A 27,652-nucleotide genomic window follows, 5' to 3' on the forward strand; every position below is an offset into this window, starting at 1 on the left:
TGCCCAAGGACGCCGGCTGCTTATTCCCAAAGTCGGCAGAGGAAGTCCCCGTGTCGCTACTGTGCTTTGTTAGTGAGGACTGTTTGTGTCACTTTTGTGCGTAACTCCACCCAGCTTCAAAGGCTCGCTCCCAAGGACAGATCGTCCTGCCCGCGCGCACCCCTTGACCTGCGGATCACACCTGAGGCTCCGCGGGGTCCAGGTAGAGCCGGACGCCGCCCCCTGGTGGCAGGTGGGCGCGCGCGGCGTATGCTAATGAGCCCGTGGCGCCTCTCCGTGATTGGCTGGCGCGGATTCCAGCTGCTTCGCAAGTCGGCGGGTGCTAGTGAGAGTCGAAGGGCCGCCGGCGACAGCCCGGGTCCTGCGCCCTCCTCGCTCTGCGCCTCCCAGGCGACGCCCAGGCGTGGCCGGCCAGACTGCCAGCTGCACCGGGGGGGGGGGGGGGCCCTTTCCGTCTTCTCCAGCGTTTGTGTTCTGATCGTGAATTTACCCAGGGTCCAGGATGACGATCCGACACCAAGGCCAGCAGTACAGGCCGAGAATGGCATTTCTACAAAAGGTAACCCTGACGACCCTCACCTGGCCCGTGGTGGGTGGACGGGGACCAACTCTGGGGGACCCTTCCGAGAAGATGCTGGGCAGGAGGAGAGGCGTCCCTCTGGTCGGTCCGCTGATTGATTGCATCGAATGACTTGTTTGCCTTGTGTGTTGCTTTTAAGGGCTTAAAATAAGGTTTTTGTGTAAACTGTGTGTAGTGAAGAATGTGCAGCCAGCTACGATGGTCCGCGGGAGGCTGAAAACAACCTGTTACTCGGAGACGAAGGTGCCAGAAGGCATTTCAGCTCTGGGTGTGTGGGGTTTGAAACAGTCTGCGGATACTGTTATAAGACACTCAGCTGCTAAATTAACATTTTTTTGGCCATTTTTCGGATCCAAAACTCCATTATTTTAAACTGTGTTCACATAGAGACCATGAAAATCTTGTGATTTGTAGGATCAAGGCCACTTGACTTACGATGCCCTGACACCCTTATTTGAGGATGTGCATCTGTGTATCTCCCTCTGTGCTGGTGGCAGAATGGTTGGAAAGCTTTCTGAGACTGAGGGACCAGGCTCAGGATGTCCATCCCGGAGGACAAATGAGAAGTGGATGCACTTGTGGAGCTATGTGTTTGGGGACACAGTTCTTCATTTTGTCCTGGGGTTTTGGGATAGTGAGTGCAGGGAAAGATCCACCCAGGATTAGGTCACAGGTCATTTGTCTGCCCTTCCTCCCATCCGTAACCACTCTGCACTGCGCAGTGTCTTCTTAGGCTTATCCTGTTTAGTGGAATTAGCTGAATGCTTTGTGACATCCTAGGTCCTGCCTTGAGGTCCTGGAGCTCAGCAGATTGGTGCATTCAGTGCCCAACTGCCCAACTGTCCTAATTTGCTAAATGTTAAAACCTGTACAGTCCTGAGCACACCACGATGTTAGGACACTCAGTCTATCGGTTTCAAGAAGGCTGGGCTCACTCCAGCCAGTAGAAGTGTGAGGATTTTCCATAAAACAGGTGGAATGTTGTCTTACCCTGAAAGGAGCCACACTGTAGCTTCCAGTCCCTAAAAGCAGGACACACAGCCTAAGTTCAATGTCTGAAGTCAAACTCCCTCATCCAGGCTTTATCTCTCTCTGACTGACCTCTTCCAGTCAGGGCAGGTCCGGCTTGGAGGTTTGGAGGCTCATGATCTGGAGACGTCCCGCTTCTTTATCAAATCTCGGACGTCCTTTTTCTATCCTGACTGCTGCCTGTATTCTCTGTCTACCTTTACCTTCAGACTGGTGTCTTGCTCTTCAGCTTCTTTCACCTCCAACCTGGGCCTCTGTTCCATCGCCCCAATGTTCTTCACCTTCAGACCAGCCTCCCTCCTCTCCACCTCAGCCTCCCCGCAACCCCAGCCTCACCTACGTTGCTCCCTGTCTCCTCTCTTCCCCACTCTTCCAAGCCAAGCTTTGCCCTGGCCTGGCACTCCTACCCCTCTCCTACCTCCACACTCCGCTCCTCCATGATATCGTTCAAAGATACACAAAGTTTTCTTTCTCAAACCAATGGTGATCACCACAAGTTGAAACCCCCTCAGACAGGATGCAATCTGCCCTTCTCAGCCTGGCTGCTTGGGGTCCTGCTCTGAGCCCTCTCTCAGGTTTACCTCCCACATCTGCCTTCCAGGAAGTAGCATGCAGTGGCCACAGGCACTCAGGGCTCTCAGCTCAAGGACTTCTTCACCTTTTTAGGAGCCTGGTGTCCTTTCACACCTCAGGCTCCCTTTCCTGGGAAAATTCTTTCTCTGTTTTACCAGCTTTCCACTCCTTATCTTTCTGGGGCTCCTGCTCACCAGCCCCTCCTCTGTGAAGGCAGATTCTGCTGACCCCTGAGAAAATAACTTCCTTCTGTGCCTGAAGACAGCCACCTGGTTCATCCCACTGTTGCTTTCTCTGCTCTGTTCTGGGAACAATTATGCCTGAGTATTTGGAGATCTTTGGTCAGAGTATTTTACAGAGAAGGATATTGGGGCTTAAAGAGGTTAACTGACATAGCCACTAAGTGATAGAATCAAAAATACAAGGTGGCCATCATCTGCTCCCAAATGTGATATAATGCTATGAACTTTCCTGTGATATGGGACACAGTGGAGGCTTGGAAAGTCCTGGCTCAGTGTGTCTGGGGGACACAGAGCTGAAGATTGGAGAATAAATGATAGGCTCCAGGCAGATGATCTAGACAGGGAGAATAAATGAGAGGCTCCAGGCAGATGCTCTAGACAGAAGGAACAGCATGTTCCAAGGCACTGAGGCATGGGAAATCTGGGGTAGGGAGGGTATTGGGGACTTACTGTGTTGCTCTGCAGCTGATGGAGTTTGAGTGTAAAGGGAAGGGTGGAAAGGTAGGTGGAGATAGAGGAGACTGTAGTGGGACCTTGTAAACCTTTGATGGTAGTTTGATTTTGTCTTATGGGGAGAATCATAGAATTTGGAACAGGCAAGTGAGAGGGCAGATTTGCAAGTTAAAAAGATGACTAGTGTGAGTGAGAGGAATGGGTGTCATGTCTTCTTCCCTGGGGCTGAGAGAATTCACCCGGTGTCCTTCTGTGCCAGTCACACTGAGCTCAGGTAAGGCCGTTGCTTCTGCAGTACTTGAGGTTCCCACTCTTCTGTCGCTTCTCCTGTCTGAACTGCTGCCCTCTGGGGCTGCCTTGGAGAGAGGTGGAAGCCTCACCTGGCCAGGAGTTTTGAGGGAGTTAGCTAAGGACGCACAATGGACCAAGGAGCACAGGGAAGTGGCCTCCTGTGGCTCTTGACATGTGCTGGTCTGCACACCTCTATGACATCTAGGCCACTGTCCCACAGATGCATCTGCTTCTGAGATTCACCACTGTGATGACTTTTTTTGGTGCCACAGGAGAAGTGTTCTTCTTCTTGTGTAGCTTCTGTTGTCTTTCTCGAGAAGGGACTGCAGAAACAGAAATATTGAGGCAGAGGGTGATGTCACTTGCTTGTGTCACTCTTGTGGCACACATCATGGAGAACTGAGGCCACCAAGAAGCTTAGAGTTTGTAGAGAAAGATGATGTCTAAAGAAGAAGAGGAATGAATTGCAGAGGTTGTGGCGAATGGCTTTGGAAGATATACCACGGGGAAGAAGCCAGGTCTACCTGGGCTAGGTTTCATGAGCAGACATACAACTGAGTCAAGTTACGAAAAATGAGTCCTTTTATGGCAGGAGGATGGGGAGAGAGTGACGTTTAGGCTGACACAAAACATAGATGTGTGACCTGAATGCCTCCCCAGGGGTTGGAATGGCCCTCAGAGAGGGCAAGGGATGGCTCTGGTGTTGGTGGGTAGAAAGGATGGTTGGTCATAAGAGCCCAGACCTGGGGGCTTCATATGGCGTACCATGCAGGTGATGTTTTCTGAGTAGCTGGTTGACATTTTAAAACCAAGACTGAATAAGATGAGTTGGTTCAGATGCTACAGGGTAACTCTAGTGGCAGGGTATGAGCTTCTCAACCCTGGCTGCACCTCAAAAATATTGATATTGAGTCACTGTCCTCAAGAATTTCTCATTTGTTTGGGCTTAGGTGAAGCCTAAGGATTGAACCCAGTCTACAAGCCCTCTAAAACTTTTTAAAAAATATTTTGAGGCAGGGTCTTGTCAAGTTTTCCAGTTGGCTTCAAACTTGTGATCCTCTTGCCTCAGCCTCTCAGAGAGCTAGAATCACTACATTCAGCTGCACTGGTCTTTTAAAAATAGCTTCTCAAGTGATTTGAGTATGTGGCTAAGACAAACAGCCCTGGGGACATTGGCAGTGTCTACATATGTTTTGAATTGTTACATCTAGGAATGCTACTAGGATTAGAGACTAGGGACATTGGTAAACATACTACGCTGTGTGGGATAATCCTCAAACAAAGGATGATCCTGCCTAAAATGTCTAAGGGCACCATGGTGAGAGTCTTGGGCTGGAAAACACACTGGGGGCTGGAGACAGGTGCCAGGGAAAAGGCAGAGCCTGATATTCCAGGAGGGAATTAGTGACTTTCCCTTGAGGTAGGATAAGAGACAAGTTGAACACAAAAGCACAATCAATAGAAGTTGATCATTCTTGCTCGTGGCTTGGGTCTTTCAGAATGCTTGCTTGGCTTATGACCAGGGTAGAAAGAGAAGATTTCTGGGGGCAAGGGCAGCACTCACTGGTTAGGGCACAGGGCTTGTGAGTGTCTTTGAGGTGCTAAGGTGACCTGGCCACAGATCGGTTGGATTTCGCATGGCCAGGTTTTAACACAAGTACACCCCATTCTGTTAGAAACAAACAAACTGATCTGAGGTTTGGGTCACTTTCTTCCTCTTGGCATAGAGAAGTCATAATTATTATTGTCTCTCTGGGGACCTGCTCCAGTTTAAAGGAAATTTCCAGCCCTTGAGATCTGCAAGTGAGTGACAGCTCTTTAATTGGAGGAGCAGCGTGGGCGTGGTAGGTGGGATGTCAAAGCCATCAAAGCCATGGTTTCTGATCCCTTTGTGATGTCAGGATCTCTGGCATACCTGCAGTCATGCCCTGGCAGGCGAGCATCTGAGGGCAGATGTGTGGCTGTCGCCCTCCTTTTTCTCCTGTCCCCTTTCCCCAACACGGGTCAGACAGAACCCAGCTGTGGCACGGTCATGTGGCATTTTTGTGTTGCCTGGGAACAAGACGGGACTGATTCTTCATCATGGAGGGGACCAGAGAGCAATCTGGCTGGGAGCAGGGCACTGACATTTGTCCAAGGGCGGGACGGCTGTGCCTCTCCCTTACCTGCAGGACCCAGTTTGGAGGTCTGAGAGGTCACAGCTGTTTGGTGCAGAAAGGCAATTGCTTCTCTTTCCCTGGAGAATACCTGAAACAGTTCAGATTCTCTGCCCTTTATGGAGGGGAAGGGATTTTTCTGATTGAGGATAGAGCAGTCTGAGTCTGCTACGGCTGCCCTAATAACCACAAGCTGTGTGACTTAAACCACAGAAATGTGTCTTCTCACAGTTCTGGGGCCTCTCTCTGGCCTGTGGAGGGCCATCCTCTCTTCAAGGCTTCTTATCATCTTCCCTACAGGTGTGTCTATATATCATTTCTGGGGGTTGAATCTAGAGCTTCATGCATTTTAGCAAGCCTGGGGTGATCCCTCACAAGAATCTGTTTAGGGCAAAGTCTAGGGAAAACTGATTGAAATTCTAGTGCCAAACTCCCTCGCGATGTTCCCAGAGATCCATGTGAGGTTCCCCCTCCCACTTGGCTCCTCCTCTCTGTGCGGGGTGACATACCTATTAGAAAGAATCTGACTCCCCTCATTGTGTTTTTTAAAAATAACTCACATTATTCCTCCCCGAAGGTTATTTTCAAACTCTTTGTAACTAGAGTTTTTTTTTTCTTTTAATAATGAAAAGACAAGGAATCAAACCCACTGACTTTCTATAGGAGAAACTCAGGTTTTTAACTTTTAAAGTGGGGTTCTGTTTCCTCTCCAATCTATGGAACCTCTGTTTCCATGAAACACTGTTATTTTATTTAATAAGAATTTTGAAATGAATACAGCCTTTCACCTGGAAGCTAACCTGGATCAGGGAGTCCTGGACTCTGACATTTTAGAATCAAGCATTTCTTGGAGTGCCATGTGCATCAGAGGCTTTCAGCTAAGCACTCTGGAAAAAGTCATTTCTGCAGCCCTGGCTCCTCGGTCCCCTGGCTACCCCTAGTAGCCACTTCCTAGCCCTCTCTCCAGTATCCCTGGGTTTGTTCCTTTATGTCTCTCTCTGCTGCTGACCCATGGCCTGAGACCCAACCAAATTCTGACCTTAATGAAGGCAAGAATGGGTCTGAAGTGAACAGTTCCTGTTCCAGACAGTTCTGTGAGCTGCGAAAGTATCCATGCAGATAAATCATGTGGTTCATTTTGCCCATGAGTCCTTGGTGCTGCTGGTTCTTGCTGGCAGGCTGAGTTGCTGGCCTTGGGCCCGGGAACTTGATCTCAGCCTGTTTCTTGAGATTGTCATTCACAAACTACCAATGCTGGCTTTGCAATAAAGATTAAAACAGGAAATCCAACCACTTCATGTTGAATTAGGACACTATCCTACACATCATGGCAAGTGGGGAGCCTTCTAAACTAAGGGCAGGCTAGTGAGTAGGAGGTGCTAGACAAAATTTTCCAATTCAGGGCTTCCTTGAATGACCTTTACTTGCAATATAGCGGGTCACTCTTTCTTTTTTAATTTTAATTTTACTTTATTGTGACAAAACCACTTAACTTGTGATCTACCCGCTTAAGAATTTCAAAGCGTATAGTACTGTATTATTAATTGCAAATACACTATTCTACAGCAGATCTGTAGAACCTGTCTTAATTCCACTTTTATACCTATTGAGTACCAAGGGCTCATTCCTGCTCCTCCCACCCCTGGGAAGCACCACTGTGCTCTTCCGTTCTGTAGATTGGCCTCCATAACATTCCACATAAAGTGGAGTCTTTATAGACACTTGGGTTGTTTCCATGTCTTGGCTATTGTGAATAATGTTTCAATGAATGTGAGAGTGTAAGTCCTTTTTCCAGATCCCAATTTCAGTTCTTTTTGATATGCACCCAGAGGTGGGATGGTGGAATCGTATGATAGTTCTATCTTTATGATTTTTGAGGAATAGCCATACTGTTAGGTGGCACTCTTTTGTACACCTACCAAGAGTGTGCAAGGGTTCTACTGTCAGTTTCCTCACTTTCTTGAGTAGGGAAGCCTGGGGCCATCACATCAGCCTTCCCTTTCCTCACTGTTTAGGGAAACCCCACTCGCCCTCTGTGCCCACCAGCGAGGGTTATCTCAGCCAGCCTCCCCGTCTGGCCCTGGTCCATTCCTTTTAAGAGTACCTTTCTCGGTGTACAAAGTATAATCAAAATATATAGTAAATATTTAAATTAAAAACTGATTACGGTAAAAGACATATTGTCCTTTTCAAAATACTTCCCCTTGTCTCTAACATACATATCCCATCATTCTGGCCACTTTCTGAAGCAGCTTTGGAAGTCCTCGTTCATGAGTGTCTTTACAAGGTGTGATTAAGGCCTATGGGGGCTGCGCCTGCTGAGTGCCATCCAGTGGAGAGGTGGGCTCCTAAAAACAGCACAGTGTGTCCTCAACTACCTTATTCACTGGATCTGGCACCAGGTGACTTCTGGCTGTTTCCCAGAGTCAGTATGACCTTGGGAAGGGGACCAAGAAATGGAATGTGTGGGGGCGGGGGAAGGATGAAAAGGAAAGAAGATGTGTGTGCCCGTGTACCAACTCCCCACGGTGAATGTCATCGGGTACTACAAAGACGCACAAATAAAGTAAAAATTGAAAACCGTGAAAGGTAAACATTGTGAAATCAGTTCAGGACATCAAGGAAGCCACACAGCATAACCTAAGACACTCACTGAGGAGAACTTCCCAGAACTCCTCCAGAAAGTGGCCAGAACGATGGGGTAAGTGTCTTTGAAACAAGGGAGAGTATTTTTCATTTAAAAATTTTTATTAGTATCTGTTTGCAGTATGTAATTATTATATTTATTGTGGTACATATACATAGCATATGTTATTTTTTAAATTTTATTTTTCTCTACAGCATTTTGAGAGGGGTTAATGGCAATGTATCTTTTACGAGCCTACATTTTTTATATTTCATCTTTTTGAGACAGGGTCTTGCTTTGCAGTTCAGGCTGACTTGAACTCACCGTGTAGCCTAGGCTGGCCTCAAACTCATGACAGTCCTGCCTCAGCTTCCTGAGTGCTGGGATTACAGGCGTGCATCACCATACCCGACCTGTCCTAAACATTTAAACGTTTAAATAGTCACCATATTTTTCAGCCATACCTCAAATAATCCAATTTGTAATTGCTTCCTCGTAAACACTTACTTTGTGCAGAGCTTGATCTTAAGTGCTTTACATGCTTAATCTCATTTGATCTTATAACATCTGTACAGTGATGTAGGTAGTAATATGACCTCCGTTTTATAGAGAAGTGAGTCTCTGTGAAGTTTAGCAGTTTTCTAAAGGCCTCTAGCTTCTAAACTGGGGTAAGGATTTGAACTGGGCTTTCTCTGCACCCAGACCCTTACTTTTATATTAGTTATATTAGTTAACTCTTTATTTTTATTGTGTCACCATCATCATCATCATTGTCATCGTACTGGGGATTGAACCCAGGGCCTTCACACTGACCTACATACACAGTCATTCTGATTTATTTTGTGACAGAGTCTTGACAGACCACACTCCAATTGTGACCCTCCTGCCTGCCTCAGTCTCCCAGAGTGTGCGAGTTTCAGGAATGAGCCACGGCACCAGCTTATTTATTTCTGATATGAGTTTTGCAGTGTTGCCCAAGCTGGTCTTAAATTCGTGAGTTCACGTGATCATCCCGCCTTAGTCTTTTGAGGGCTGGGTCTACACGTATGGGTCACTGTGCCCAGCTCTCTCTCTCTTCTTACAACATTTTCTTCGACTCCCCAAAGACTGGGAGCATCTTTTACCTTATTGCATCCCCCGCTGTGCTGGGCACTTAGCATATGCTGCACAAATGCCTACATTTGTTTGAGTAGCAGAGCAGTTTTTATTGCTGGACCTCTAAATACAGCTCTGCATGCTGAGTTTCAAAAATGCATTAATTGTCTGAATGTTACTAATAGTATTATTACTGTTATTATTTTGATATGGGATCTTGTTAAATTGCTTATGTAGCCTTGAATGGATCATCCTCCCAAGTAGTTGACATTGTAAGCCTGAACTACTGTAGCTGGCCCATAACTAATAATAATGAGTATAGTGAATAAGCTTTGTGTTTTCTTATGAAATGTTTGTTTTTATACTTACACATATTGAACATGCTTAATCAAAAATTCAGAAGTCTAGAATGTTGTAAAATCTGATGCATTTGGGGCACAAAATGATACTATAAGTGGAAAAATCCATACCATCAAACTTTGTTTCATACACAAAATTATTTAAAATATTGTATAAAATTATCTTCAGGCTATGGGTATAAGATGTATGTACAGCAGTAACTGAATGTTCATGTTAGCTCAGTCCCATCCTAATTTATCGCATATATATACAAGTATTCTAAAATAAAAATGTCTGGAAACCAAAACACTTCTATTCCTTAACGTTTTGAATAAGGGATATCCAACCTGTGTATCTTCATGCATATAGGATGCAATCTTCCCATATAAAGCATGTGTTAGCGTTTCATTGCTGTAACAAAAATACTGATCAGGTCAACTGAAAAGAGGACATTTATTATGGCTCACAGTTTCCGAGGTTTTAGTCCATAGTTGCTTGGTCCTGTTATGAAGCAGGACATCATGTGGAAGGGCATGACAAGACAAAGCATGGAGCTGGGGATAAGATAAAATCCCCAAGGATATGTGCCCATGACCCTCTCCCTTTATGTTTTCATAATGCCATCAAGTTATTAATCTGTTAGTGGATTAATCCATTAAGTTAAAGCCTTCATGATTCAGTCACCTTCCAGAAGCTTCTATTCTGAATATGGCTGCACTGGGGAGAAAGCCTTTGATTTGAGCCTTTGGGCCAGGGATTTTCAAATACAAATCATAACAAAAGCAATCTTACACAGTTACATAATTAGAGATTATAAAACCTTAGGAATGAGTAGGGCCTCTAATATTGTGGTCCCCATTTAATGAGGACTCAGAGAGGTTAAATGAGTTGCCCCAGATTCTTCAGTTAGCAGAAAAAAAGAGACACCATGGAGGCTGTGGGAGCCTGGGGTTCTTTTTCTTCTGGCTGCAAATGCCTTTGCACTGTAAAAAGACTTTGTTTATTGTAACAGGCCACACAGTGTGGAAGGTGTTATTTTATTAAATGGCAGGCAAATAATAATGTAACCAAGTTAGCTAAATGGAAGGGAGGCAGGTATGTTGAGGAGCTGTTTTTCTTCTGATGATGGCTGGAATATGAGCAGCTCAGAGTGGATCTGAGCTGCAGCCTCGCTGAGGGTCTGCTTAGCTGTGTGCAGCACCCGGATGTCAGGAGAGGGCATCAGGCTGGGAGAGGCAGGGGAGGGTCTATTCCCCACTTGCTGATTTCTGTCCTGAGCTTTTGCTTCTGTGCCCCTTACCTGGGAGACGCCTCCCCATCCTGCTCCCTGCTGCTGACTGTTTCCTGCTGCCTGTGATTCACACCAGGTTACTGCTTTCCCAACCCACTGCAGGAAACTCACCTTTATCCCTGCTTCCTGTGTCAACCCATCCTGGTACAGTTGTCGCCCGCATCAACAGTGTCGCTTTCCACAATCAACCTCGGTTCAGAAGGACTAAGTGGAACGTTCCATATTGAAAGTGGGGAGAGGAATTGTCACCTAACTTTTATAACAGTGTATTCTTAGAATTGTTCTATTTTATTATTAACTAATGCTTTGAATTTCTTACTGTGTATGAAGAGGAAAACCTGTAGTCCATAAAGGATCTGGTGCTGCCCATAGTTCCAGGCATCCCCTGGAGTCTGGGAATGAACCTTGGGGGATGGAGGGAAACCTGGATGAGCTTTTGGTGACCATGGGGCCCACAGCTGCTTCTCTTTGGCTTCTTGGAGTTACTCAGGGTGTACTTGAGAGCTGCAGGATTGGTGGCTGATTGGTGAGCACATCTGGAACAAAAGAGCATGGTCAATTTCCCCATTAGTAGGGACTCAGCTGGGAGCATTTGGAATCTCTGCATGAGATTTTGCCAACATCAGTCCCAAACCAAATATAGAGAAACACCAAAGTTATTTTTTTTTAAATAGAGTAAAACCTCCAGTTTGTTTTAAAATAGCCTCCAGTTGATTTTATTTCCCTTAAAGTTTTTCAAGTAAGCCATTTCCCTTCTCTTCCCTTCCCTTCCCTTCCCTTCCCTTCTCTTTTTTGAGACAAAGTCTTCTGTGTTGCCCAGGCTGGTTTTGAATACCTGGACTCAAGCAATCTTCCTGCTTCAGCTTCCCAAGTAGCTGGGACTAGGTATATGCTACCATACCTGGTTGGCAAATATTTTAAAATTTTAAAATGACTCCAAAGATAATTAGAAATGAATTTTGTCTGTCTTCCTGTACAATGTATTAAATCTTCCTAGGACAACTTACCAATTCCCTTTGGCTTGAACACTTTCTTGGATATTGATGACTTTTATTCAAGTCTCTGACCCTTATCTCTTCTGAACTTGGGGCAGTTATTTCCAGTCACCTGCAAGACATTGTAGGTATCTTAGCATCCTTTTAGAGCTTACATGATAAAGCAGAAGTATGTGCTTCCAAAAGGTGGTAAGTATTTTTCAGCATTTTCTTTTTCTTTCTTATATGTCTCCTTTTTTTCCCCTAGTGCCCAGGGCCTGGGGCATGCTAGGCAAGTGCTGTACCACTGAACTACACCCCCAGTCCTCTTTTTGTATTTTCTATTTTGGTTTCTCTCTTTCATGGTATATGGTATCTCACTTTCTGTTCAGCAAAATCCTCTCTTGTTAAGGTCCATTCACTCTTGCAAATGTTCCCAGACTCTCCAAATCAGAATGAAGCTCTGAGCTCCCCAACCTGGGAAATGCCTGTGTCACCAAAGCACATGTGTTGAGCAATAACCTACTGTTCTGTGTCCATCTTGTTCCTGCTCCTAGTAGGAAGCCTCTGGGTTTCCCTTTGTATCTTTGAATCTCAGTCAGTGCTGTGGAGAGCTCAACCAGCTTCTGAAATAGTTCCCATCAACTGGTTTTTCCTGTTTTGTTTTACAGATTGAAGCACTTGTGAAGGATATGCAGAACCCGGAGACTGGAGTCAAAATGCAGAACCAGAGGGTCCTGGTCACCAGTGTCCCTCACGCCATGACAGGTGATGGGGCCCATAGCTTAGTCTCGGCCTGGAACAGTCCCCACGAAGGAGCTGACAAATGAGCACACAGGCCAAATTTGCCCACAATCTGTATTTGCAAATAAAGTTTTGTCAGAGTGTATCCACATCCATTATGTAGTATTTATGGCTGCTTTTACACTACATTGGTAGAGTTAAATATATAATTGTGCAGAGACTGAATCATGGCCCACAAAGTTGAAGTTTTTATAGAATTCTACATATTGTAGAATATTTCCTGGTGCTTGAACTAGTTTTCTTCCAAGGAAGGAATAAGAAAAGGAAGAGAAGGATTCAATAGGTGAATTGAAATCATCCTGCCCAGGAGGTTATTTTACTTATGTTTATTGCTTTTTGCTTTCTTCTTTTGTTTTAACAAAATCAGGTACCAGGGGAAAATGCTATTTGGCAGGAAAGAACATTGGTTTTTGTCTTGTCCTATCCTTCCTTACCTTCTAGTTCATACCTACCTAGGGGTGCAGCCACTGGGGTCCTCTTTGTGTGGATTGAAGGTCTGTGGGGCACCCTTTGAGATACTGGAGAGAGGGAAGGCTGAGCACCATCAGAAGAAGAAAGCATTGTGCTTGCCCTGTTAGCAGTGCAGAAGCGGACAGCTCCCCTAAGTGAGAGCCTGGGACAGGTCACTGTTCTTTGCTCATTGTGAGTCCGCACTCTCCATCCTACCACGACCTGACTCAGGGGCCTTGGTCATGCAGAGGTCTGCTATCTCTTAGCCTCCCATTCCTGATGGCTTGGAAGATGGGCGCTTCCCCACCAGCACTCAAGTGTCCTTGAGGGCAAGCAACAGGAGACCAACTCTGGCTCTTTGGGGAATAAGGGATACTAATTTGAAGGCTGCAAAGCAGCTCAGAGTAGAGAAGGAAAAAACAGAAAAGCAGGCAGCAAACAAACAAACAAACCTCAAGGACCAATGAGCAAGCTTTTCTGGCTGCCTCTTCTCTCATCATTTAAGAGGCAGCTGTGGGACTTCTTGAAAACATCTCTGACTCCATCCCTCCCTGCCTCTTATATGAATAAGTATTTCCCCTTTGAGGGGAAGTATCTTGTCTTGTTCACCTGAATAATACCAGAGCTTAGCATGATCTGATGCATAGGGGTGGGTACTAAAGGAATATTAAATGTGTGGATTGGCCTGGCCTCTATTCTGCAGAAAGTATTGGACATTGATTTGGGCACCCTGGGGTTCCGTCCTCCAGATGCCTTTTTCTAGTTGGATAGCTCTAGCCTCAGTTTCCTTATTTTGTTCCTGTCTGGGAGAGACATTGCAGAAATGTCATGAGATAGTGCTGCATGAGGGCCAGTATACAGCAGATGCTCCATAGGCGGTGACGGCTGGCACTTTCCTGTGCTGTGTCTTCAGCACCCACAGTTCACTTAGGGGAAGAGAGGACCACCCCTCTTTTTGCACCTGGGGCCGTGGAGACCCAGGGAGGTTTAAGAACTTGTACTTGTGTTGCTAAGCACATTCATGAGTGCGCTTGGATTTGTGCGAGGCTGTGTAACCCCAGAGCCAGCTTCCCTGCTGTCAGTCAGTGTGTGCCAGTTGTTTGTTTTCCCAGCTTGTGTATAGAATGCACTTGGTTTCTGGGTTTGGGAGAGCTTGGCCCATCCTGCCATGTTTCCCCATTCCTTCTGTATGGGTGAACTCTAGCTACCCTAGAAACGGAAAGTAGGGAGGAGTCTCGGGCAGTGCCAATGACAGCAGTGGCTGTCCACCTTCTCAGATGGCAGGTGGCCCAGAGCTTCCTGGACTGAAGGTGGCTAACAGGCTGAAGGAGAGCTTGCCATGCTGTCAGCGTAGAACACGTGATCACTGCTGATACCAGGGGCCCTGTAATCTCATTTGGTCTATTTCAGGAAACAGTCAAGTGGATGAGAAAACCCTTGGCTTCTTGGTGTAGCCTTTAAAGAGAGTCTTGGGATGGGATGTCTAAACATTCAGGCCTAGGGTTTTAAGTAGGATTTTAGGGAGAGAATTTTGCTTTTTACATTGAGGATATGCGAACACAGAGGTGAATCAAAGCAAAGAGCCACAGAAGGGAAACCACTGAATGTACTAGTGGTGGGATGTGGGCACCAATAAGAGACAGTGGTGGGTCCCATGAACAGTGAAAGGGAGTCTACATCTAGCCACAGCTATGCACTGGTAGTTAATGCCAGGGGTGTGAGTGGATCAAAATAGGTTGGGGTACTTGGCTCGAGATGCCTCGTCTTTCTCCTGAGATGCCAGGTGCTTTTCACCTTCAAGGAGCACCCCTGGCTTATGAGGCCAGAGGGCCAGGCTGAGAATGAGGCTTAGAGGTTCCTTAGCAGCTCTGGATTTGTTGATGGTACTTAGTTGGCTTTGGCGCTTGGATAGCTGTGAGAGTGGGTGAAAGGGTGTGTTTTCTTTCCCGATGTCCCTGGCTGCCCTCCTGCCTTTGTCATGCTGGTTTTCCCTTTGTGTTGCTCCCAGACCAGCCTCTAAGATCTACCAGGCTGGAAGCAAGAGTACAAACAGAACCTGCGTTACATCATCCAAAGTTGTAAATCAGCTTATAACACGTTACTAAAATAGGCATCCTCCTGCCATCTGATAAAAGAACCTGGAAGCACGTCATATGGGAAGCCAGCCCTGTCCTCAGTCCTATCTCCTCTCTGGATCTGTTTTACTCCAATGTGTCAACACGCCATCCAGAGCCCCTCAAACAGCTGGCGTGTATTCTATTTCATTTCTCAGTGTTTATACTCAGCATGCTTACTGCCCAGTTTATGAATGATGGTCCGCGCATACATTATTATGTAGTGAAAGATAAGTACAACAAAAAAGGTAGAGATTAAGTGCTGGAGGGAAGGTTGAGCTGGAATCTGCTAAAATCAGACTGTGTGCTTGGGTGGGCTGCAGTTTGGCATGAACTTAGGAGTGAGGATCTGGACACAGGCAGAGTTGTGCTTGAGGTAGGAGTGAGGTGAAGAATCTCAGTAGACTTTTAAGTGAGGAACCAAAGCATTCCCTGCTGAGCAGTGAGATCACCAGTCAGGCCCCTGTGTGAAGGAGGCGTGGCCTCACAGGAATGGGTTAGGGGGCTGTGACAATGATCAGGTACTCATCTGTCTTGTAGGAGTTGATGTTCTACAGTGGATCATTCAGCGGCTGTGGATTTCTAATCTGGGTGAGTTCATCTTGCACTTGGTTATGGCTGACTGCCATGTGTTCAGCACCCCAGGAAAAACTGAAAGGAAGCTTCGCCTGTGACCCTAAAACAAATGCGTTTTAATTTCAGAGACAGGAGTTTCATGCCTAAAACAAACCAAAGGCAAAGGCATGATAATCTGGGGACAAATGCTAATTTTATACAAAATATTGAGAGTATGTAGGCAGCAGAAAATTGAGAAAGATTCAACCATGAGAGACATCTCAGAGGGGTGCAGTGTACACCTGGTCTGGAACAGGGTGCTACTGTTGACTTAGAAGAGGGGAGCATGGAAAGCCTCCCTGGAGGGGGCACTAGCAGAAGCAAAGGAATGAACAGGAAGTGGAAGGCAGTGAGGGAAAGCCGGGAGAAATGCCAGTGGTGGCCAGATTCATGAGAGGAAGTCATTGGCAACTTTTGAGGCTGGAAATATGTCTCATACTGTGAGTTTAAACTATATTGATGGGTAGCAACTTGAAGGGTGGATTAGAGCAGAAAAAGCAGATGTCACAGTAGAGAAAAGGCTGTTGGTACAACAAGGCATAAAAGCAAGAGTCCAATCTGTGCTGGACGAAGCAGGGCTTGCAGACAGAAGTGAGTGTTGGGAGGAAATCTTCCTCAGCCTCGGGGGATGGGCTGGGTGTGAGTCAGAGCCCCTGCACAGAGTGGTCCTGGAAGCCTGAAGAGATGGACTCTCCTCTGAATGATGGAAAGTGCCTGCTTCCATGGGCGCTTCTGAGAAAGAACAGGAAAGGTGTCCTCTAATTGTTTCAAATCCAGAAACAAGGTTTAGTTTTCATACAAATTGGGGAGTGAGATGGGAATTAAAGTGTGGTGGATTGGGTAGAAGGATCTGGACACAGGCAGAGTTGTGTTTGAGGTAGCTGACAGTAAGCTACCTTTTTCTTTGAGAGAGGAAGTGTTGGTCAAGCAGAGACATTTTCTAACCATTCTTGTGGTCTTTTCTAGAGTCAAAGAGCTTGTAGATGCTTATCCAGGGCTTCCATAGGCAGCACCCTCAATTCATCTGTAGTGGGCTATGTGTGATACCTGTTAGTGTTCAGGTTCCCTGGTTCTCATCTAGACTTGCTGGGTTGTCCCTTCTGGGGTGTCACCCTTGTGGCATGGTTCCCAACTAATGCATGTTCACAGTCATGTTAAGGAACTACAGTCCCTCCCCTCAGAGAATGCGACACTCTTCTGAAGTTTGAAATGCTGTGTGGCCCAGGAAATGAGATTTTCCTTTTATCTGTTGCTCTTATCAACTGTGTCTGAATGCTTCTCCCCAGAGGCACAGAACCTGGGCAACTTCATTGTTAAGTATGGCTACATTTATCCTCTGCAAGACCCCAAGAATCTTGTTCTCAAGCCTGACAGCAGCCTCTACCGGTTTCAGGTGAGTTTCAACCTGAACTTTGGGTGTTAAGATGGGCTTGATCTTTTTGAGAAGATAATTGGTAATGGTGGAGGGAATAAAGGAGGTTTTATCTGTCTGTCCCAACACTGGGAGTCCATGGGGGTGCACTCCAGTGGTTAAGTATGCTCTCCATGTTTTCATTTTTAGACACCATATTTCTGGCCCACCCAGCAGTGGCCAGCTGAAGATACGGATTACGGTAAATATCTCACCCCCAACTATGGCTTTGGTCTTGGCATGCTGCTTATTTACTTGGTGTATTTTGGTGACATTTGTTTTGTTGTCATCACGACCTTTATGTCAGCTCACATCTGTACTGGGAGTGTTCCCTGGGGGCAGGGACTGGGTCGGACAAGCATCCTGTCTGGTACTCAGAGCAGGGCAGCCTCATGCAGAGAGAGGCTGCCGCGGGCTTTTGAAACCTGACGATGATGGAAAATGTCATTGCTTTCTTTTCCAGCCATCTATCTAGCCAAGAGAAATATCAAGAAGAAAGGGATTTTAGAAGAATATGAAAAGGTACAGAGCTTATTTAGTTGAGTGCAATGTAATTGTGAAGTGTGCTTTCCCTCTCTTTCATACAGTATTTTATTTATCTGCATTCAGCCATCCAACCGCCTACCCATTCGCTTATTTATTTAGAAACGGCCCATGGAAGTAGAGTTTTCCTTCCCCGTGTTTAGCTTCAGTGTTCTCTGCTGAAATTCAGTAGTTTTGGTCACACAGTAACTCTCCATTGTGTTTACTGTCCTAAAACAATTATAATAAATATAATTTATTAATAAATGCAATAACAAAGACAGCACTTGATTAATGTATTTAAACTTAAGCTTATGGCACAAAAACAATAAGATAGACTTCTGTTTTAGGGTGAGTGAATCAGATTTCCCAAAGAATGCACCCTGACCCTCCAAAGGCTAACATTTCTGCAGAAGGAAATAATCTTGCTGTGTTGCAATTATTTAGAAACATATTTTTAGAGCCAGGTATGAAGGCACATGCCTGTAACCCCAGCTACTCAGAAGGCTGAGGCATGAAGATGACAAGTTTAAGGCCACTCTGGGTGACTCAGTGAGACCCTATCTGAAGAAAAGGGGTGGAGGTAGAGAACCTCTCTAACACACATGCAGCCCAAGGTTCAATCACTAGAAACTATCACACATGCACACATGTGCACACGTGCACACCACACACACACAAAAAGAAAAACATGCTTTTAGAAGGGCAAACATCACACTACTGTGTCAATGTTGAGGCTTATCTTTGTGGATTTTTGATGCTCCATTGTTGAATATTGAGTTTCCATATTCTTTCCCATCTGCAGTCCTCTCTTCCTAATCAGATTTGAGATGCATTTATTTCAAACAGAATAAACCACAATAAGAAGATGTGCTGTGAAAGCTATTGAGAATTTCAGGCAACCCCGGAATGAACCCATGGGACAGTGGAACAGAGGGGCCTGAGCTGTGGCTGCAGCTGAGGGGAGCAGGCACCTGCCCCCAGTGGCTTAAGGCGTTTTGCTCAGATACATGTGTCTTGTGACATGGGTTTATGTTCTCATTTTGTTTTCCTTTTCTAGGAAAATTATAATTTCTTGAACAAAAAAATTAACTACAAATGGGACTTTGTCATTATGCAGGCCAAAGAGCAGTACAGGTGAGTGAAAGAAGGTCACACCTGCCCTCCAGCTGTCCTTTCTCCTTTCTTCCCCCTTTGTTTTCTTTTAATGAAAATAAATCTTTGTTGGTCATTTCGGAGCCAAACACAAGGCATGGCACACAGAGTGAAAGGATGCAGTCCATTGTGTCAGGCAGCTGGGGACCAGGTTGTGATGCTGCTGCCGTGTGACTAAGTGCCATTGGCAAGGGTTTGCAGAGCCAGCTGTGGGAATGACCTTGAACCTGGTAGCTATGTGGGAGGAATTCAGGTGAAAGGATGTTGATGGTGGCAAGCATGGAGAGGGAGTGGGAGGAAGGATGTTCTAAGCACAGAGAACCAGCGTGTGGAGCCAGCAGAGTACGTGCTGCAAGCACTTGCTGTAACTGGAACAGAGTGCAAAGCGTGCAAAGAGCAGAAGGTAGCAAGATGTTTGCTGGAGATGTTAGCAACAGCAGATCTCAAGAGGGCTTTGTCCTGAGAGGGACTGGCCAGGAGTGAGCGATAGTCAGATCTGCATGCTGGAATCTACCTTGCTTGCACTTTTTCATTGTCTACGTCAGAATCAGATCTGAAAGTCCTCTGGAGGGTTCTGCCTCATCCATGAGACCTGGATGTAAATGGTGGGGATGGTGAGTGGTGGGGAGAGTGTACTCGTCAGTTTGAGGCTTGATAACAAACATAACCCAGCTCTGAGGTGCCTGTGTGAATTAAAGCAATCCCTTTACCAGTGCTCACAGATCACTTGGCAAAGCAGGGCATATGGTTATGCTCAACTTCAGAAGGTGGTGAGTGGAGCTGTCCATCCTTTCCAGGGGCCTGAGCCAAGGTGACCTGTATTCGCAATGCTCAAAACAGGTGATTTCAGCTCACCCAGCGTCCTCATCCTAACAGATGCAGACCGGGAAGGGCTAGACTTTCCTGTGAATGGCCGGGCTGGTTGGTAGAGACTGGCATCAATGTCATTCTCAAGATGCAGCCTAGGAATGGGAGCAGTGATGAGCAATGTTATATCCGAGTGCTGGTCCAGGAAAAAGAAGCTGGCAGCTTGGCTTTGTCCCACCCCCGACTCCTGAGGGTATTAATGGGAGAGTTGTTTTTGCTGCCCTTTAGCCACAAACCTGTCACTCCCTGGGTACACTGGAGACAAAGCAGCATAGGGTAGCTATCTAATCTGTCATCCTTATATTTGCCTACAAAGCTTCCTTCAGTGAGTTCTAGGTGTTACCTCATTTTGTGTTGGTGTAGAGGGAATCCTGAGGGTGGCCGTAATTGCCACCCCTACAGGTAGAGAAAACTGAGGCTGAGAGAGATTTTTGGCTAAGAGCACCAGAATATCTTAACTCCATCTAGGGCACTGGTGCTGCATTCCTAGTGGCTTCCAGGACTGGGCTGGGCCTCAGGGACACAGAAGGAGATGTGCTCATCTATGTCGCCCCTCCAGGCCCTCCGTCTCTTCTCTGCTCTGAGCAGGATGATCCCAGCCACCTACAGGAGCGTGAGCTCTGATTTAAGCCTTCCAGACTCATGGGACATTTTCTTCCTGCATTCAGTTCTAGGTGCCATAGGATGAGCTGTTCCTAAAAGTCTCCCTTTCCACTAAATCTTTGGCTTAACTTGAAGGCTGCCTTTGATCTCGGATTTAGGGTCTCACCACAGAGTAAGTGAGCCATGTGTATTGGCTCATGAGGTTGTTTTTTGTTATGCAGAGCCTTTATTTGAGTTCCATACTTAGCACCCCGCTACCTACTCACGATATCAGTTGATGTCATCCTTCAAATCTAACTTGTACGTCTTTGAATGCATCTTTCCCTCACTCTCCAAGCCTCCTCATCCAAGATTATCTGTCAATATAATCCACCCCACCCTCATTGATAGTCTGGTTGTTTGGTTTTGCTGCTGCATCTTAGAGTCTCTTCTGCTAAGTATGACACTTGTATACCTTCACTGCGCCTTCCTGTTGGAAGAACCAGCCTTGAAATCTACTGAACAGTAATGTCCTCCCAGCTGCCTCTCTGCTCTGTTGTACTCCTTGGTTTTTTTGTTTGTACTAGGGATTGAACTCATGATCTTGTGCTTGCCCTGCAGGTGCTTATGCCACTGAGCTAAATCCCCAGCCCTTTACTCCTGTTTTTGAAACACAGATAGAATCCTGTCACTCAGCCTTCTCCAACCTATCAGAAAAGTCGTTCACTTCAAATGTCACTTCCTCCAAAAGGCTTTTCTGATTAGCTGTTTTTGCACTCAAATCATCCTAAACCTAGTGGCTCAAAACAGAAACAACCGTTTTCTTACCTGTCATGATTCCATAGGGGTGGAATTTGGAGAGGGTTTGACCAGGCAGTTCTGATCCAGAACTTCTCAAGAGTTGCAGTGAGGAGGTGGGAGGCTGGGTTGCCAGGAACATCTGGCCTCTGCAACCTTCCAGTAGCTCCTGGGCTGGCCACGTGGTCTGGCTTGAGCTTCCTCACAGCATGGTTGCTTGTAGGTGGTAGAGGCTTCTAGAACATATGTGCTAGTGAGTAAACCTGGCAACTTTCTGGCCTCAGAAATCACACGGTGCTGTGCCTTACATACTGTGTAAGTCAGAGCCATCACCAGTCCCACCTAGCTTCAGGGGAGGGGGGAAACACCCTTCTGCTATCTCCTCGTAGCACCCAATGCATTTTGTGATTCTATTATTTATTTCTTGACTATTTATAGAATGTTTAGACCAAAACCTACTCAAAGGTCAAGACTATGTGTTTAGTTCATCAATATGCTCCCGTTAGCTGGAGCATAGAGGAAGGTTAATAAATATATGGGTGAGTGAATGAAAGAATGAATGAACAAATAGATGACCAACTAAAATGACTCTTAGTTTACTGGCTGTCCTAGATTCCATCTATCATGACTGCCCTCCATGAATCTGCATCACAGAGAGGCAGATGCACAAAACCAGAAAGGATCATGCGCTCAGTTAAAGACTATTTACAAGGCTGGTGTGCACTATAGGGACCCACAGTGCCTCCTCTGTTTGTGGTCTGTGCTCCAGAGGACACGAGCTAGTTAACCTGGTTAAAAAAAAATCCAGTTAGGTTGTCAAGGAGAAGCAAGAGCGGTGGTGTTTATTCTTCAGTTCCGGAGGTTGGCAAAACACCCGGATGGAGGCACTGCTCACCCATCTGGCTCTCTGGATGTTATTGTGTCATTCACAGTACATTAACGAGGAAATAAATCCACAGCATGTCGTGGGGAGGGCTTGTGCGTCATCTCATGTTGCCTGGGAAGACAAGCGCTAATGAATGTGTGTGCAGCTCACTGTGGAAGTGGGCCTGAGTGGGGCCCCGGTGTGCTCATTACTGTTCTCTCACTCCTGGAGGAGGAAAGCCCAACGAGGGAAGCAGCCTTTCACAATCCCAAATTGAGCTTAGAAAAAGCCCTGATTCGGTGGGCGCTCTGTGGGGGGAGAGAAGCGTCAGGTGACGAGTGAGGAGGAGGAAGCAGCTGAGACCAGCGTTGCCCTCATGAGCTCTGCCATTGCGTGCTGCCTGCCTGTCCAGAGGTCAATAATGTCCTTTACCAAAGTGGGAAACAGCAAGAAATAAGGGTCAAATGTCGACCCAGCAGGATGTCCCTGATGGTTCCTTTGGGGAAACTTGCAAAGCTGATCCCAGGTCCCAGGGGCCAGCATCCCAGGTTCAAGTCTTACCTCTGCCTCGTGCTGGCTATATGGAACTAGCAGGGGATTTATCCCTTCTTTCCTCAGTTCCCTGAACTGTGAAGCCAGAAGAGACCACTGAGAAGACAAACCAGGATGAAATGAATGAATGCATGTGAAAGTAGCTAGAATGGTACCTAATGTATAAGTGTGGTATTGATATTTGCTGCTTATTATTACAGCGCCTGTGAATTAATTAGGCATATGAGTGGTGCAGGTCATCAAGAATGGGGATGATTCTGGAAAGATGCAAAATATCACTGTCCTTCAGCATGGATTTTGGTTTTTCAGGACTGGGAAAGAAAGGAACAAGGCTGACAGGTATGCGCTGGATTGCCAGGAGAAGGCGTACTGGCTAGTGCACCGGTGCCCTGTGAGTACCCTCTGCCCTGGGCTCCCCTATCTCTTCCTGGGCTCCCCATGCCCTCTCTGTGCTCACCATGACTGCCGGGAGCTCCTTTCCTGTTAGGGTTTGAATTGTATCTGCAGAAGAAGCTGCTGAGCATTGGCTAAACGTACAGCTGGAAGAGGACACACATTGTGTCTGGGTGGGTCTCTCTCAGCCCATTGTTTGTGTCAGGTAATGAGGTACCTGAACAAGTTTGTCTCTTATAAGGGCTAAGACTGTTGTTGTTGTTCAAGATACTACACCTGGGGAAAGGGATATAAGAAGAAAAAACTAGGAAAATTAGAATATAGATCCTAGAGCAGAAAAATAAAACGTAGAGCACAGAGACTCTCCATGGCCAAAGCCATCTTGTGTCTCTGGCTCCTTCTTTTCCTCCCTTGGATTCGATTCCCAGCAGCTGAGCTGGGAGGAGGAGAGAAGGTGTCAGTGTGTGCTAAGCTTCTTGTCACTTGGAGCATATTGCTTCTCTGGCTTTGGGCCTTTCAGTGGCTCAAAGAGACAAGCTGTCCATAGCTGATCGAACTCGCCCCAGCTCATCACTGGGAACTTAGAGCCTCATCCTCCAGCCCAGGGAAGCCGCCGCTGACTGTTACCTCAGTTCCCTCCTACTTCAAGTTCCCGTGCTGCCCCTGGATCATGGGAGGCAGGAGATGTGAAAGAGATTCTGGAAATCGAAGAGTTTGAAATAAATGTTCTCCCTCCTTTAGTGTCCTGGTCCAGAACTGGAGAGTGAGTTGGGTCAGGCATGGTGCCTAAATGTAAGGGTTTTTGAATTTCCATCCCCATCCTATTTTAGCTCTTTTGCTTATTTTCTTTCTATATTTTAAATAGCTTCTCTTGAAGGTATTGCCTCTGTAGGGGATGGGTTTGGAGGCTGTGTTGTTGGGGTTGGTGCCCGGGTAGTTTGTTCGGTTTTTCTTTTTGTCAGGAGTCTTCCTCTGGAGAAATCAGTGGAGAGCTGGCACAGGTCCCTGGAGGCTGGATGTGGGTGACACAGCACACAGTCCTGGGCACACAGTTCAAAGCACATACCTCCCTGTAGGTAGGCTAGGCGTGAGGTCTTTGTGTGAATTGCATGTGCTCGTCAGATCCAGAAGAAGCACCCCTGGGTAAGGATAAGAGAAAATGGTGAGCATGCCACCCATTCGGCAAGGTTGCCCCATGCCCATGGATCCCATGACCACGGATCTCTGCTCCTTGCAGGGTAGAGAATGGCTTCCGTTGTACATGCAGAGACTCCAATGAGAATTGGAGAAAGTGAGAATGCCAATGCAACCATCTTCCTTGCAAAGTGACATAGGCTGGTTGTGTACATGATCTAGCCAGAGTCTCTCTCCTCCCTCTGTCCCTGAATCCAGGAAGCTTATAGGAAAGAAAATGAGTAATAGACCACCAGATTCCCCCCATTTCTCCTGGGGTAAGCTCTCAGTGCTCCCTCCAGCAGGTAGTTGGCTGAGTGACTCTTCACGGCACAATGCAGAGGATATATATATGGCAGTGTGTCTGACTATCTGTCCCCTCCTCCTCCATCTCTGCCACGATGACCTTAGTATGACCTCCATCTCCACACCTCAATGATCCCCCACTGTATGCACCTCTGCTACCTCCATCCCCACTGTCATCACGATTGTTGTTGTTACTGTTCTCTTCCTGGTGGAACTCATGGTGGACTGAGAAGCACGCTAAGTTCTCAGCATGCGCTACCCTATTTCCTCTTCTCAGCCTGTGTGGAAGTCAAGGTTACCATTCTCATCTTAAGCTGAGGCTCAATGATGTCACTGTTACACAGCCCTCCGCTACACAGCCTGTAAGTGACAGAGGCCCGGAACCCATACAGAGCTGACTGTGGAGCCCTTCCCTCTTGTGCCCTTTCACCTCTCATGACAATGGCCCTGATAACTTAGTGCATTTCCATGTTTCTGTAACCTCCTTGGGCATTGCCCAAGTCACTGCTGTCCCAGCAAACATAACACGTGGGTTTGTACATCCCTGGCCCCTCTTTGATAACAGGAAGAACCCATATTCCAAGCTGGGCTGTGATATGTACAGAGCAACACTAAACTCCTAGAATACATAGCTGCTCTTCACATCTGATCTTTCTTGCTGCAGCTCTCCCCAGGGGAAACCAGACCAGTGTAATCCCAGCTAGTGGGGAGGTTGGGGCAGGAGGATCAGAAGTTCGAAACCCATCTGGGCAACTTAGCAAGACCCTATTGCCAAAATGTGTGTGTGTGTGTGTGTGTGTGTGTGTGTGTGTGTGTGTGTGTTACTGGGGATTGAACCCAGGGCCTTTGCACTAAGCTACATCCTCATCCCTTTTTCTTTTTCTTTTTTTTTCTTTTTCTCCTCCTCCTCCTCCTCCTCCTCCTCATTCTCCTCCACCTCCTCCTCCTCATCCTCCTTTTTCTTTTTCTTTGAGACATGGTCTTTCTAAGTTGATAAGTTGCCAGGCAGGGGGCTTGAATTTTCTTTCTTCCTATCTGAGCCTCCCAGAGTACTAGGATAGCAGGTGTGCATCACCATGCCCTGCTTCAAAAGAAAAAAAAAAAAAACTTAAAAAACAGTCAGGAGGTAGCTCAGTGGTAGAGTACTCAACAAGCATGTACAGGCCCTTGTTTCAATCCTTAATACTGCAAAAAAAAAAAAAAAAGAAGGAAAAAAAAAAGAGGTCACAATTCATCTGGATCTCCCCCTCAAATCCCTTAAAATATTCTCCACTTCTTTTGTTTGCTTGCGCAGGGCAGACAGTCAGGAGCATCTTAACCAAGAACGGAGCAATCTGTCTGACAAGCTCAGAGTGCCTGGGAGCCTACAGACTGTCAGATTGTCTCTGGAAGACCCAAACAAACCATCAGTGCAGGAGGGAAAAAAGCAGTCATGGCAAACCAAGCATCCGCCTGTATGGGTGCCCGGCAGCCACTCTGTGCCCTGAGTGTGGCCACCTGTCAGAGTGTGATGATTCCTTCTCCTGCTCATTTGTGCATTCATTCATCTATGAAACCCTTATCCCTTGCAGGACGAGGAGTTAGGTGCTGGACACAAAATGCCAGCTAGAAGTCACTGAGTAGTTACTGTGTACACATGTGAAGCTTTTGGCACAGATGGGTTCATTTGCACCTGACAACATGCCATGGAATAGGGAGTGTCATCACCCCATTGCTCAGAAGGAGAAATCAAGGCTCAGAGAGTTCAGCCCACTCAGTGCTGGGATGTGAATCCACATCTGCATGATGACTAAGCCTGCAGGCTGCTCCTCTGCAAGGAGTATGTCTCCTTTGTCAGCTCAATTAGCTCAAAATCCAAATTGCCTGACACAGGAGAGTAGCACTCCCCCAAGGTGAAGCCCAAGTACAGAGAAGGCTCAGTGAATAGTGATTGATTTAGGTTGCAGTGGGTGGGCGAGATGCCACATGAGGTTAACAGCGTTGGCAGAAGCCAAGATCGGACCTGGGTGGTGGTCTGACCCCAATTCCATCCAGAGCCTATCTGTGATCCAGCCTCCTCTGGTGAAGGAAAATGATGTTCCTTTTTTGTGTTTCACCCAAAGGGGTGATGCAAATAGTACAGTGTAAAGGAACATGGGGACAGGTGGTTCCGTTGGCAAGTCATTTTGGGACCTTCCCTGCATCTTTGCTGTACCACCTGTGACTTGGTGTCTTGCAAGGGTGTGGTCCATGGCTGGATCCCGGCTTTGTGGGTAGAGGCCACCTTCTGGCAGTGCACCCTAAATCAGATGATCAAGTGTCTGATTAATAAGCCAAATGGCCCTTGTTTCAACCATATGTATAGACACTCATTCTGGGACAAGGAGATGTCTGTCTTCCATTTCTTGCCAGGGCTGCACTAAATGCTTCAGGACAGAGAATGGCAACATACATTAAAGCACACCCTATGTGATGGAACACTGTGCAACTGTTCAAATGAAATTTTCAAAGGCCATTTATTGACCAGAAAAATAGTGTGACATATACACAGTAGAGAACAGTCCATATAATCCGATTCAAATAAAAAATCAACATATGTTTTGTGACTGTCTAAGCATATATGCCAAATGCTTAGTAGGCAATGGAGGATATTTGGATTATGATTTAAGAGAATTGTGGGGGCTGGGGATTTAGCTCAGCGGCACAAGCACCTGCCTTGCAAGCAGGCCGTCGTGAGTTTGATCCCTGGTACCGATAAAAAAAAAAGAGAGAGAGAATCGTAGTCTGTGACCTTAAGCACCTATTACAATCTGGTGGAGACACAAAGACTGTTACATGAACAAATAAGCAGTGTACAAGATGCTATGGCAGCTTGTAGGAGACAGATGTTCTGAAGATTAGATTTGAAAGTGGTCAGGGGCCACATCTCTGTGGAAGTGATGTTCAAGCCAAGACATGCATGAAGCCAGCTTCTCACCCTCTCACCCAAAATTGTTTCCCTGTTAGTTTTGATTCTCCCCTCCCCTCCCCCTCTCCTCCCCCCTCCCCTCCCCCTCTCCTCCCCCCTCCCCTCCCCCTCTCCTCCCCCCTCCCCTCCCTTCTCCTCTCCTCTCCTCCCCCCCTCCCCTCCCCCTCTCCTCCCCCCTCCCCTCTCTTCTCCTCTCCTCCCCTCCCCTCCCGTCTCCCTTCCCCTCTCCTCTCCCCTCCTTTCCTCCTCTCCCCTCCCTTCCTCCTCTCTCCTTTTCTCTCTCCTCTCCTCTCCCTTCTTTTCTCTTCCTTTCCATTTCCCTTCCTCTTTTTTCTCTTCCTCGCCCTCTTCTTTCTCTCTTCTGTTTTCCTATCCCTTCCTCTACCTCTGTCCCCCCTCCTCTCCTCCCTCTCTTTCCCTTATTTTGTTTATAAGACAATTTAGTGCTT

General features: G+C 46.7%; 1 protein-coding gene across 4 annotated transcripts in view; it reads left to right on the plus strand.

The window, feature by feature from the left end:
* The first annotated feature begins 313 nt into the window (after positions 1-313).
* Positions 314-27,652, plus strand: part of Rgs9 (regulator of G protein signaling 9) — a 58,700-nt gene continuing 31,361 nt past the window's right edge. For 2 of the 4 annotated variants that reach the window (XM_063242538.1, XM_063242539.1), the window contains exons 1-8: positions 314-559; positions 12,321-12,417; positions 15,558-15,608; positions 16,919-17,025; positions 17,194-17,245; positions 17,507-17,565; positions 18,626-18,702; positions 22,694-22,775. In XM_063242538.1, the coding sequence (XP_063098608.1) occupies positions 503-559; positions 12,321-12,417; positions 15,558-15,608; positions 16,919-17,025; positions 17,194-17,245; positions 17,507-17,565; positions 18,626-18,702; positions 22,694-22,775 (582 nt within the window). In that variant the 5' untranslated portion in view covers positions 314-502. The remainder of the gene's footprint in view (positions 560-12,320; positions 12,418-15,557; positions 15,609-16,918; positions 17,026-17,193; positions 17,246-17,506; positions 17,566-18,625; positions 18,703-22,693; positions 22,776-27,652) is intronic. The other 2 variants (XM_005001654.4, XM_003465240.5) reach the window with 1 other exon arrangement.

This window comes from Cavia porcellus, unplaced genomic scaffold (genome assembly GCF_034190915.1).
Source record: "Cavia porcellus strain 051 isolate PalLab524CR breed Dunkin Hartley unplaced genomic scaffold, mCavPor4.1 scaffold_32, whole genome shotgun sequence".
Classification (NCBI taxonomy): Eukaryota; Metazoa; Chordata; class Mammalia; order Rodentia; family Caviidae; genus Cavia; species Cavia porcellus.